Source organism: Phoca vitulina, unplaced genomic scaffold, assembly GCF_004348235.1.
Source record: "Phoca vitulina isolate PV1807 unplaced genomic scaffold, GSC_HSeal_1.0 scaffold1, whole genome shotgun sequence".
NCBI classification, from domain to species: Eukaryota; Metazoa; Chordata; class Mammalia; order Carnivora; family Phocidae; genus Phoca; species Phoca vitulina.
The window spans coordinates 32,587,588-32,601,600 of NW_022589704.1; the positions used below are offsets into that span (position 1 = coordinate 32,587,588).

The 14,013-nt window shown below is 38.0% G+C and overlaps 1 protein-coding gene across 5 annotated transcripts in view; it reads left to right on the plus strand.

Annotated features, from left to right (window-relative positions):
* The window catches only part of ICA1L (islet cell autoantigen 1 like), a 69,787-nt gene extending 66,964 nt beyond the window's left edge, over nt 1–2,823 (plus strand). For 4 of the 5 annotated variants that reach the window (XM_032404502.1, XM_032404483.1, XM_032404512.1 and 1 more), the window contains exon 13: nt 711–2,823. In XM_032404502.1, coding sequence (XP_032260393.1) covers nt 711–826 — 116 coding nt within the window. In that variant the 3' untranslated portion in view covers nt 827–2,823. The remainder of the gene's footprint in view (nt 1–710) is intronic. The other variant, XM_032404517.1, reaches the window with a different exon arrangement.
* Nucleotides 2,824–14,013: the final 11,190 nt, after the last annotated feature.

Here is a 14,013-nt window from a genome sequence, read left to right on the forward strand (position 1 = left end):
TGAGACACAATCCACTCCATAAAATATATATCAAAAATTTGTAAAATGCACATGGAAAAGACAACTGTAAACTGAAATGAGAACTGTTGGGTATGTTAATGTGATAGAAGGATTTTCTTCCCCCGTGTTTAATATTTTATAATAAATATAGATTTTTAAGCACCAAGTTTATAAATGTAATGTTCCTACTTTGTAGGAACAAAGGTTACTTTTACTTTTGAAACTTACTGAGAGACTTCTATAAATTATCTGTGTTTCTAATACTATTACTGCCTGCCTGTTCACTTTTAATCATTTCTCAGAGCAACATAAAATTACTTACATAGAAGGGCCTCAGCAAAGCACAAGGTATCTACATTATTAGCTTTTCAAAATTATCAAGGAGGGGCGCCTGGCTGGCTCAGTTGTTAAGCGTCTGCTTTCGGCTCGGGTCATGATCCCAGGGTCCTGGGATCGAGCCCCGCACTGGGCTCCCTGCTCCACGGGGAGTCTGCTTCTCCCTCTCCCTATGACTGTCACTCCCCTGCCCTCACTTGTGCTCTCTCTTTCAAATAAATAAAATCTTATAAATAAATAAATAAAAATAAAAGCTAGCATCCCAGGAGAACAAAGAAGAAGTATCTGGCATTTAAAAAAAAAAAACATAAATTGTACAGTAATGTGATTTTAAAAACCTGAGACTCTTCAATGTGTCTTTTCTTCTTTAATAGCTCCCAACAATGGTAACCAAGACATGTCAGCCTGGTTCAATCTATTTGCAGACTTGGATCCACTTTCAAACCCAGATGCTATTGGACACTCAGATGATGAACTACTTAATGCTTGACTGAAACTATGTCGTCACTTCAGTGGCCTTGAAACATCAATTTTACAACATATTGCCTTTGTGGAAAGGAGTTTATATTGTAACCCATACACAAAAGCATCGTGTTTGTGAATCTAACACTTTTCAGCCAACTTTAAAGAGATGGTAAGGACTACATTTGAATAGATCAAGTATCTCTTTAATATCTTGGATTTGCAGCTGTTGATAATATGTGGAAAATACTATGAACCACTGAGTCGGAAATAGATACCAAAATTTATTTCAAAATAATAATTAGGAATACTTCTGTAAATAAGGAATTGGGCTTATTTTTTTGGAAAGCCTTTTATGTGTAAGTTGCCTTGCTGGCTGTGAGAATTCTGTATGTGGATAAAGACAGCATGTAAATTTGGTTGTGATTTGGGGTTGGTTTTTAAATAAAACCATAGCAGGGGGAGTTTTCTGTTGTGGAAAATAACACTAGAACCAGAACAGTTTTGTCTTTAGTTAGAAAAGTAGAGTAAGATTTGAGAACTCAGTTTGCTTTAACGAAATCCCAGAGAAACTTGGTGCTTTTCTCCACTTGGAGGCTAAAATGTAATATTACTAAGTTTTTTTCCTTCACAGAAAATCATGGATACCCCTCAGTTCCATTATTGAGTTTTCATGGGAAAATAGCAGGATGATTCGTTTGCTAAATCTACCCTCTGCAGAAACTCATAAACGCATCTCCTAAACACAAGAATGTCCAGTAATATTCAGGACATTGTGCAGGTGTCTTCAGGCCTGGTTTTCCACACATTGTTACCATAATGTACAGGATTCGTATTCTTTCTGAAAAGAAAGCAAGGGGAGGACAATCCCTAAGCACCTGGCAGCAGTATTCCTGAAATTACCCAGAAACTTCTATCTGAATGAGGGAAAAATTCTAAGCTTATCCTGTACATATTTGTACACTTATAACCTATTTCTTGACACGATTTAATCCAGATTACTTCTCTGGCAGTCATAGAAGCCTCCACGTGATCAAACAGAAAGGGTCTTATTTTTCCACTTTTCCCTTTCTGCGGGTGACATCATCTAAGACTCTATTTGATGACTGAGGAAAAACTGTTACCCTTACTGGAGGGCGGTTAGTGTAAGCCAGGGAACCCATAGCCACTCTATGTACGTATCACTCAATTTCCTGTTCTTTTTTCTTGACCATCCTTCAGATTTGAGGCAGTTCTCCAGGTGTCTTATTTTTGTCATCCAGTCCATTACATCTCCATAAGGGAACATTTTAACAACTGAGGTGTTCACAGCAGTTTCCATGTGCTCCCAGTTTTCAACAGGCTTATTTATTGTTTATAAGAGAATGGCTTGTAATGTCCGAGTCACTGTAAATAGAACACTTTTTGGGACTACACCAGAATGGGTAAAGTGCAGTCCACCTGCATGCAGAGCACTCTGGCCTAGCTATAATTGGAACTGCCCCCGAGCCCTCCAGGAAATCACTGGTGGGGGGGCAGTACCACCTAGGCTGGCAAGACCTTATCTGAGGATCAGAAGCATTGACTCAGGAAAAGGTTATGTAGTCTTTTCATGCTTATTCCTATTTATTTAGTTATCTTTTCAGTCAGAAGCATTTTTTACCTCTTCCTTTTTATTCAGTGAAATTCTCCAGAAGATTCAATCACCAAGGATTGTGATTCGTAATTACAATCTAAATTCTGTACCTATGGTGACTCTGTGCTCCCAACTTTGAATACTTCAAAAATAATGCTAACTTTGTATCTTGAGTTTGTGCCATTTTTCTTTCATTAATTTTTTCACTAATACATTAGTTCACAAAATATTTCTATATCTCCTTCACATGCATGCAAAGTAGTCCCTGTTATCTCGAATAAACAAATAAATAAAACCTGAACACAGAGGAAAACCACTCATCTTTCCAAGCCAGAATCCCAGACTACCAATGTATTCACATTGCCCTCAATTTCTAAAGAACAAAAGAAGTCCTCAAAAAAAAAAAAAAACAATAGATTATTATTATTCAGTTCTTAGATTCTCTTAACATTTCTTCTGAGTATGTAGTTGCCCATTTAATCCAAAAGCACATTAACTGTCTTAGCAAGTTAAGTTATAATTTCAACAAATCTAACAACTCCATTTTTGAAGAGCACATTGAAAACTTTGTTATTAAAATGAAGGTAACCATATTTTTTCAAGATGATTAATTATTTGAAGTTCAGTCATTTAGAGGCCAGGAACAGAAATCTGGCTATTTTATACCTAGACTGCTAATAGAGGAAACAAACCACTTATTCAGTAGGGAGTGAAGGAAAGACATGATAAACATAGAACAGAAAGGTGCTCAGTTGCTATTTGTCTAAATCTAGATCAAACATTCAATAAGAAATAAATTAACCTTAACCAAAGGTAGGCTGAGAACTCTTTCAAAGTAAGCGGATGTTTTTATATGAAATGGGGGAAAATAATATCTCCTACTTTTTATTACCAAATAAGAATGCATTTAATCTTAGAAAAGCCCCAGAAGAACTAAAATTTGTCTAATCTTTCTTACGACCACTTTACAAGTGAGACAGGAATACCAGGGCATATTAAGATCAGACTGGTGTAACTTTGTATTTTTTGAAATCTTTCATTAATTGTAAAACATAGCTCTGATATGGTTAGAAATGAACTGTATTTTTTAAAAAAAATAGGTTTCTGTATTTGCACAATGAAATTCAGTGTTTGTATTTCAACTATGGATATTCACTTCACATAACTATAGACCATCTGGAAATGTAGAGGTCTTACAGCATAAGAACAAAGGAAGTTTGTGCTCTTTTTCTGAGCCTCTTTTAATAAAGATGATTACAAAATGGCATAAAACAAAAAAGTTGATTTCTTAAAGTACTCAATACAAATCCAATTATTGTTAACGTATTCAAAAATTGGGGTTTTACCTCAGGACCATAGAAGTAAAAGGTAGTCTGAATTGATACAGATAACACAGACTGAAAATAAAACCAAGGCAATTCATATCTTTGTAAGACTGATTCTTTTTAACTTACTTCATACAGAAGGGACGTCATATGGGAAATAACAGAATGTGTTCTTTGTGTAAATACACTAACAAAATACAAACCATCAAATATTAAAAATTTGAGCCTAGAAACGTTAATAACCAATGAAATATAAGCATAGTATTTAACCTGATTTACTGAAGGCAGGAATAAAAAGAAGCCAGAATCAATCTAGTTTATATCTTCTGCCATAGTATTGGCAGGGCCCTGTGTTTTCTTACCTTGAGCAATGAAGTAGCCCCAGAATCTTGGGATACTGAAATTAAACTAGGAAGGAAATACAAACTTAATATTTAATTCAGCAGTATTGAAAGTAATGCACGTAAAACACATACAATGGTAAGGTGTTTAAATATGGCAATAAAAACCTATTGAACAGGATGGGTCACCTTAATATGCCAACCATAAAATATCTCCTCCTTTTTTATGTGCCATTTAAAGACACTAAAAAGTTGAATTAAAAACTGTCTTTGGCATTTAAAGTTGAAACATCGTTCTTCACTCAGTGGTATAAATAACCAATCAACATCCAAAGAGTAAAATACAAAAAAGGAGATCTGGGTGGTGGGTTTTTTTTGAGAGAGAGAGCATGAGAGAGAGTGAGAGCACAAGGGGGGGGGGGGGCAGAGGGAGAAGCAGACTCCCCACCAAGCAGGGAGTCTGATGTGGGACTCAATCCTAGGACCCTGGGATCATGGCCTGAGCCAAAGGCAGATGCTTAACTGACTGAGGCACCCAGGAGCCCCTGGGTGGTTTTCATAGGTAAGATTTTGAAGTGCATATTTTTACATTAAAGAAAAAAAGTTTCCTTTTTCCCCATTTCAAAGTAATACTCTCTTGTTTAAGAAAAATCATCCACAACCCTACCACCCAAAATAACCACTATTAACATTATATATTGTTATTTTATAGTGCCTTTGACCTCACATATAAATTAAATTGTGATTCAGGTGATTTTATTTTGTCTTCTGTCTGAAATGAGCATACCAAATTAAGATTAAAAAATTACTTTTGACCAGATCCATCTATATACTGCCTACAGGAGACTCATTTCAGACTAAAAGACACCTAATTTTGAAAGTGAGGGGACGGAGAAATATTTATCATGCAACTGAATGTCAAAGCTGGGGTAGTAGTACTTCTATCAAACATCTAGGCTTAATTTTTTTTGAGCTAGTTTATTTAAGTAATCTCTACACCCAACATGGGGCTCAAGCTCACGACCCCAAGGATCAAGAGTCACTTGCTCTTCCAACTGAGCCAGCCAGGCTCCCCCAGAAAAACTAGACTTTAAAACAAAGACTGTAACAAGACCAAGAAGGACACTATGTCATAATAAAGGGGAAAATCCAACAAGAAGATAGAACAATTGTGGGGGCACCTGGGTGGCTCAGTCAGTTAAGCATCTGCCTTCGGCTCAGGTCATGATCCCAGGGTCCTAGGATTGAGCCCTGAGTTGGGCTCCCTGCTCAGTGGGGAGCCTGCTTCTCCCTCTGCCCCTGCCCCTGCTTGTGCACTCTCTCTTCGCTCTCAAATAAATAAAATCTTTTTTAAAAAAAGGATACAATTGTAAATATTTATGCACCCAACATGGGAGCACATAAATACATAAAACAGTTAATAACAAACATGAAGGAAATAACTGACAGTAATACAATAGCACTGATACAATAGTAATACTTTAACACCCCACTCACATCGATGGACAGAGCATCCGAACAGAAAATCAACAAGGAAACAGTAGCTTTGAATGACACACTGGACCAGATGGATTTAACAGACAGTCAGAACATTCCATACTAAACAGAAGAATACATTCTTTTCAAGTGCACATGGAACATTCTCCAGAAGAGATCACATATAGGGCCACAAAACAAGTCTCAACAAATTCAAAAAAATTAAAGTCATACCATGCATCTTTTCTGACCACATGCTATGGAATCAACCAGAAATCAACCACAAGAAAAATATGGAAAGAGCACAAATACATGGAGATTAAATAACATGCTACTAAAACAATGAATGGGTCAACCAGGAAATCAGAGAAGAAATAAAAAATTACATGGAAACAAATGAAAATAAAAACACAATGGTCCAAAATATTTGGGATGCAGCAAAAGTGGCTCTAAAAGGGAAGTTTAGAGCAACACAGGCCCTACCTCAAGAAGCAAGAAAAATCTCAAAATGACCTAACCTTACACTTAAAGGAGCTAGAAAAATAAGAATAAAACCCAAACCCAGCAAAAGCAAGGAAATAAAGATTAGAGGAGAAATAAATGATATAAAAGCTAAAAAAACAGGGGCATCTGGGTGGCTCAGTTGGTTAACTGTCTGCCTTTGGTTCAGGTCATCATCCCAGGGTCCTAGGATCGAGCCCTGCATTGGGCTCCCTGCTCAGCAGGGAGTCTGCTTCTCCCTCTCCCTCTGCCTGCCACTCAACCCTGCTTGTGCACACACACACACACTCTCTCTCAAATAAATAAATAAAATCTTAAAAAAAAAAAAAAAAACCTAAAAAAACAATAGAACAGATCAATGAAACCAGGAGCTATTTATTTGAAAAGATCACAAAATTGATAAACTCTAGGAGGACTCATGGAAATAGAAAGAGGACCCAAATAAAAATCACTAAGAGGAGAAATAACAAACACCAGAGAAATGCAAACAACTGTAACAGAATATTATGAAAACCTGTATGCCAACAAATTAGACAACCTAGAAGAAATGGATAATTCTAGAAAAATAAAGGTACAAATGTACCTCAACTCTATGGTCAACTAATCTTTGACAAAGCAGGAAAGTATATCCAATGGAAAAAAGTCTCTTCAACAAATGGTGTTGGGAAAATTGGACAGCACATGCAAAAGAATGAAACTGGACCACTTCCTTACACCACACACAAAAATGACTCAAAATGGATGAAAGACCTAAATGTGAGACAGGAATCCATCAAAATCCTTGAGGAGAACACAGGCAGCAACCTCTTCGACCTCAGCTGCAGCAACTTCTTTCTAGAAACATCGCCAAGGGAAGAGAAGCAAGGGCAAAAATGAACTATTGGGACTTCATCAAGATAAAAAGCTTCTGCACAGCAAAGGACACAGTCAACAAAACCAAAAGACAACACACAGAATGGGAGAAGATATTTGCAAATGACATATCAGATAAAGGGCTAGTATCCCAAATCTATAAACAACTTATCAAACTCAACACCAATCAAGAAATGGGCAGAAGATATGAACAGACATTTCTGCAAAGAAGGCATCCAAATGGCCAATAGACACACGAAAAAGTGCTCAACATCACTCGGCATCAGGGAAATCCAAATCAAAACCTCAATGAGATACCACCTCACACCAGTCAGAATGGCTAAAATTAACAAGTCAGGAAACAACAGATGTAGGCGAGGATGCGGAGAAAGAAAGGGGAACCCTCCTACACTGTTGGTGGGAATGCAAGCTGGTGCAGCCACTCTGGAAAACAGTATGGAGGTTCCTCAAAAAGTTGAAAATAGAGCTACCCTACAACCCAGCAATTGCACTACTGGGTGTTTACCCCAAAGATACAAATGTAGTGATCCAAAGGGGTACATGCACCCCAATGTTTATAGCAGCAATATCCAAAAGCCAAACTATGGAAAGAGCCTAGATGTCCATCAACAGATGAATGAATAAAGAAGATGTGGTTCATATATACAATGGAATATTACTCAGCTATCAAAAAGGATGAATACTTACCATTTACTTCAATGTGGATGAAACTGGAGGGTATTTTGCTGAGCGACATAGTCAATCAGAGAAAGACAATTATCATATGGTTTCACTCATATGTGGAATATAAGAAATGGTGCAGAGGATCATAGGGGAAGGGAGGGAAAACTGGGAAGAAATCAGAGAGGTAGACAAACTATGAGAGATTCTTAACTATAGGAAACAAACTGAGGGTTGCTGGAGGGGAGGTGAGTGGGGGGGGGTGGGGTGACTTGGTGATGGGCAATTAAGGAGGGCACATAATGTGATGAGCACTGGGTGTTATACGCAACTGATGAATTACTGAACTCTACATCTGAAACTAAGGATGCACTATATGTTGGCTAATTGAATTTAAATTTAAAAAAAAAAAAAAATTCTAGAAACATATACTTACCAAAACTAAAGCAGGAAGAAGTAGAAAATTTGAACAGACCAATTACCAGCAATGAAACTGAATCAGTAATTTGAAGTCTCCCAAAAAACAAAGGTCCAGGACGAGATACCTTCACTGGCAAATTCTAACAAACATTTAAAGAAGAGTTAATACTTATTCTTCTCAAACTATTCCAAAAAATACAAGAGGAAGGAAAACTTCCAAATTCATTCTATGAGGACAGTATCACCCTGATACCAAAACTAGATAAAGACACCACAAAGAAGATAACTATGGGACAATATCGCTCATGAATTATAGTTGCAAAAATGCTCAAAAAATAGTAGCAAATCAAATGCAACAATACATTAAAAAAATCATACACCACAATCAAGTGGGATTTTATTCTTGGGTTGCAAGGGTGTTTCAATATTTGCAAATCACTCAACATGATACATCACATACACAAGAGAAAGAATAAAAATGATATAGTCATTTCAACAGATGCAGGAAAAAGCATTTGACAAAGTACAATATCCAATCATGACAAAAACCCTGAACAAAGTGTAGAGGGAACATACTTCAAAATAATAAAGGCCATATATGAAAAACCCAGTTAAAATCATACTTAATGGTGAAAAACAGCTTTTCCCCTAAGGCCAGGAACAAGACAAAGATGTCCACTGTCACCACTTTAATTCAACATAGTACTAGCCACAGCAATCAGACAACAATTTTAGAAAAGGCATCCAAATTGGTAAGAAAGTAAAACTTGCACTATTTGCAGATAACATGATACTAAATATATATATAAAACCCTAAAGACTCCACCAAAAAACTATTAGAACTGATAAATGAGTTTGGTAAAGTCACAGGATACAAAATCAATGTACAGAAATCTGTTGCATTTCTACACACTAATAATGAAACAGTAAGAAGTGAAATTAAGAAAACAATCCCATTTACAATTGCACTGAAAACAACAAAATATCTAGGAATAAACTTAAACAAAGAGGTGAATGACCTGTACTCTGAAAACTATGAAACACTAATGAAAGAAATTCCATGTTCATGGGTTGGAAGAACAAATGTTGTTAAAATGTCTATACTACCCAAAGCAATCTACAGATTTCATGCAATCCCTATCAAAATACCAACAGCATTTTTCAAAGAACTAACAAATAATCCTATAATTTGTATGGAACCACAAAAGACCTTGAATAGCCAAAGTAATCTGGAAAAAGAAAAAACTGGAGGTATCACAATTCCAAATTTCAAGTTACATTACAAAGTGGTAGTAATTAAAACAATATGGTACTCGCATAAAAAAAATAGATAAATGGAATAGAACAGAAAACCCAGAAATAAACCCACAATTATTTGGTCAGTTAATCTTTGACAAAGGAGGAATGAATATACAATGGGAAAAAGACAGTCTCTTCAACAAATGGTTTTGGGGAAACTTGTAGCAACATGCAAAAAAAGAAACGGGACTACTTTCTTACACCATACACAAAAATAAACTAAAAATGGATTAAAGACCTAAATGTGAGACCTGAAGCCATAAAAATACTTGAAAAGAACACAGGCAGTAATCTCAAGGACATTGATCATAGCAACATTTTTCTAGATATATCTCCTGAGGCAAGAGAAATAAAAACAAAAACTATTGGGACTATATCAAAATAGAAAGTTTCTACACAGGACAGGACACAGTCAACAAAATTAAAAGGCAACCTACTGAATGGGAGAAGATATTTGCAAATGTCATATCCGATAAAGGGTTAGTATCCAAAATATATAAAGAACTTATAAAACTCAATACCCACAAATAATCCAATTTAAAAATGGGCAGACACATAACAGACGTTTTTTTTCTTTTTTCTTTTTTTTAAAGATTTTCTGTATTAGAGAGAGAGAGAGCATGAGCAGGGAGAGGGGGAGAGGAAGACAGAGAGAAGCAGACTCCCTGCTGAGCAGGGAGCCCAATGCAGGCCTGGATCCTGGGACTCCAGGATCATGACCTGAGCCAACGGCAGCTGCTTAACCACTGAGCCACTCAGGGACCCCATAACAGACATTTCTCCAAAGAAGACATCCAGATGGCCAACAGACACATGGAAAAAGGCTCAACATCACTCATTATCAGGGAAATGCAGATCCAAACCACAATGAGATACCATCTCACACTTGTCAGAATGACTAAAATAAAAAACACAAGACACAAACATCCTTGGCAAGGATGTGAAAAAAAGGAACCCCTCTGCCCTGCTGGTGGGACTGCAAACTGGTGCAGCCACTGTGGAAGACAGTATGGGGGTTCCTCAAAAAATTAAAAATAGGGGGCGCCTGGGTGGCTCAGTTAAGCGGCTGCCTTCGGCTCAGGTCATGATCCTGGGGTCCTGGGATCGAGCCCCACATCTGGCTCCCTGCTCAGCGGGGAGCCTGCTTCTCCCTCTCCCTCTGCCTGCCACTCTGTCTACTTGTGCTCTCGCTCTGTCAAATAAATAAATAAAATCTTTAAAAAAAAAAATTAAAAATAGAACTACCATATGATCCAGTAATCACACTACTGTGTATTTACCCTAAAAATACAAAAACACTAATTCAAAGAGATACATACATCCCGATGTTTATAGCAAGCATTATTAACAATAGCCAAACTATGGAAACAGCCCAAGTATTCATCAATAGATGAATGGATAAAGAAGATGTGGTATATATGTGTGTGTGTGTATACACAATGGAACATTATTCAGCCATAAAAAAAGAATTAAATCGCCATTTGCAACAACAATGCGTGGGGCTAGAGAGTATAATTCTAAGTGAAATAAGTCAGAGAAAGACAAATACCATACGATCTCCCTTATATGTGGAATTTAAGAAACAAAACAAATGATCAAAAGGGAGAAAAGACAAACCAAGAAACAGGGTCTTAACTATAGAGAACTGATGGTTACCAGAAGGAATGTGGGTGGGAAGAATGGGGGAATAGGGCATGGGGATTAAGGAGTACATGTATTGTGATTGATTAAATAAATAAGTTTTTTCCTCAAAGATCAGGTTAAAAGAAAATCCACCAAAAATGTGACTGAAGTCAGCTCTGCCTCTCTAAAAGTTGTGCTTCCCAAGTTAAAATATCTCTCTGGAACTTCTGCAGCTATGCAACATAAAACTAACAGCTTGAGGACGTGTGTCAGTAACTTCCCTGGTAAGGAACTGGTGTCCAACTAGCGTACTTTCTCTTCACCGTCTGAACCAAGCTGCCAGTAGCTGAAGTCATGAAGAGGACTGGCTCAGTGGCACGTAATCTGCAATGTACTGAACACCTAATTTAATGTCACTGTTATGGAGGAAGTAGCAGGAAGGCTTTGTGTTTGAGTCCTACGGTCAGACTTTGACGTTTCCCGCATGGCCATGAAGAGCTCATCTAATTCCAATCTGGTCATCCATAAGAGAGTAAAAGTAGCAGTGTTTGGCTTTATAGGGTAAACAGTTATCATATAAGGTGCCTGGTACTTGGTAAGCTATCAATAGTGTTACCTATTTTTATTATGATTTCGGCTCAATATCCTCGACTACAGAGTTGTCCCTCAAACAGTGCAGGGTGGTTATCCAATCCCCCCAACACACAGTTGAAAGTCCGCGTGTAACTTCTGATTCCCCCAAAACTGAATTACTAATAGCCTACTATTGACCAGAAGGCTTACCAGTAACACACTTTGTATGTATATTATATACTGCATTCTTAGAATGAAGCTAGAGAAATGAAAACATCAAGAGATAAGATACATTTATAGTACTGTGCTATAATTTATTGATGTCATGTGTTTACAAGTTCAATCAACTGTCAGCACCTACATCAATAGTCTTATACAAGACACTGTAGATGCTCCGTATTACTAACACCAGACATCAAAAATGAAGATAATGTGAAAAAGAAATTCATATTTACTCCAAGGCATAACAATTCGCGCACTGATAATGAAGCAGCATCAGTCTGATTGCCCCACAGTAGCCTCGTATAATCCATACGATTGCCCCACCGTGGCCTGGCCTGTATGCTAACGAGTGGATTGTTCCATTTTTATGGCACACAGTAACTAGGAGTGTCACTCATAATATGGCATTGGAAACAGTACTTTTTAAAAAATACCACTTCCCCGTGATGACAGGCTGATACAGTTGCTCCAATTATATGAGACGCATACTGTACGGTAATGTAATCCTTGAAAACAATGTTAAAAAACAAAACTAACACATTAATTATATATTAAATATCACTCACCTTCTGCCTCCGTACGGACAGGCTAGCCACTTGAAGTCTTGCACATGACGTTCTACACAATGAATACTTAGGCAATATGACGATGCCACAAAAATGTCTCGTGCGGTTCCTGCCATACAATTACTAGGTTTTCACATGAAGATACAACATACACAACAGTTAAGTTTATTAACAGCATGGCCTACTGATTAGTTACTATTCATTAAGTGGAAGCATCATAAAGGTCTTCATCCTCACCCTCACGTTGACAGGGCAGCTGATCTCAGGTCTCGGGGCGGCAGAGAGGGGCAACGAGGCGAGGGGGGCGGGTGCACTCAGTGCCAACTTTATGAAAATACACTGTCATTTCTGATTTTGCTTTTCCGTTTCTCTAAAAATATTTCTATTTGGTATGAAGGCTCCTTCCACCATCTGCTTTAGTTTCAGTGCTTGTATCATAAAAGGTCTTGAATAAACGGAACCCTTCTGCCACATTGTCGAATGTCGATTTGTCTTCTGGCGCGGCTGCTTCTACATCTACTTCCTCATGGTCCGGCACTGGTTCGGAGGCACTCGTCTCCCTCAGATCTTTCGTCAATTCCTCTTGCATGGTGTCCGTTAGCTCTTGAATTTCTCCAGGACCCATCTGTTGAAACTCTTCACACACACACCTTTTTTGCCACATCCACAATCTCTCATTATTTCCTTGATTGACTGTCCTAAGTCCTGTGAAGTCATATGCAACAGGCAGACACAATTTTCTCCAGTAGGAATTCATTCTTTTGGGTTTCCTGGCTTTCACAGCTTTTTCTGTAACAGTGACGCCATCCATCTTCAGTGGTATAACTCTTCAAGTCTTTCATGATGTTCTGTCGGGGTTCTCTTCCACGGTGTTGACAATGTTTTCCATTCAGTACAGTGTGTAATGAGCCTTAAAAGTCCCTTGGGACACCCGGGTGGCTCAGTCGGTTAAGCGTCTGCCTTCGGCTCAGGTCATGATCTCAGTGTCCTGGGATCAAGCCCCAATCGTGCTCCTTGCTCAGTGGGGAGCCTGCTTCTCCCTCTCTCTGCTGCCCTCCCTGCTTGTGCTCTCACTGACAAATAAAATCTTAAAAAAAAATGTCCCTATGACTCCTGACCTGCAGGCTGAATTAGAGACACTGTGTTTGGAGGCAAGTAGACCACTTTTATGTCTTTGGTGCTGAACTCATGGGGTCTTATGGTGGCGAGGGCATTGTCCAATATCAAAAGAACTTTAAAACTCAGTCCCTCATTGGCAAGGGACTTCCTGACTTCAGGGACAAAGCATCAGTGGAACCAATCCAAAAAGAGTTCTCATTGTCCAAACCTTCTTGTTGCACAACTGGAAGACTGGCTGCTGATATTTATCTTTTCCCTTGATTAGGGATTAGCAGCTTTATAGAGAAGGGCAATCCTGATCATAAATCCAACTACATTTGCACAAAAAAGTGGAATTAGCTTATCTCTTCCTGCCTTCAATCCTGGTGCTCACTTTTCTTCCTATTAAATGTCTTTTAATGGCATTTCCCCCGCAAGAATAGGGGACTTTCATCTGCATTAAAAACCTGTTCAGGCAGATATCCTTTCTCATCAATTATTTTCTTAATGATGTCTGGGAACTCATCTGCTGCCTCTTGGTCATCAGAAGTGTTCTGTTATCTTGACATTTTTTAAGCCAAACCACTTCCTAAAATTATCAAACCATCCTTTCCTGCCATTAA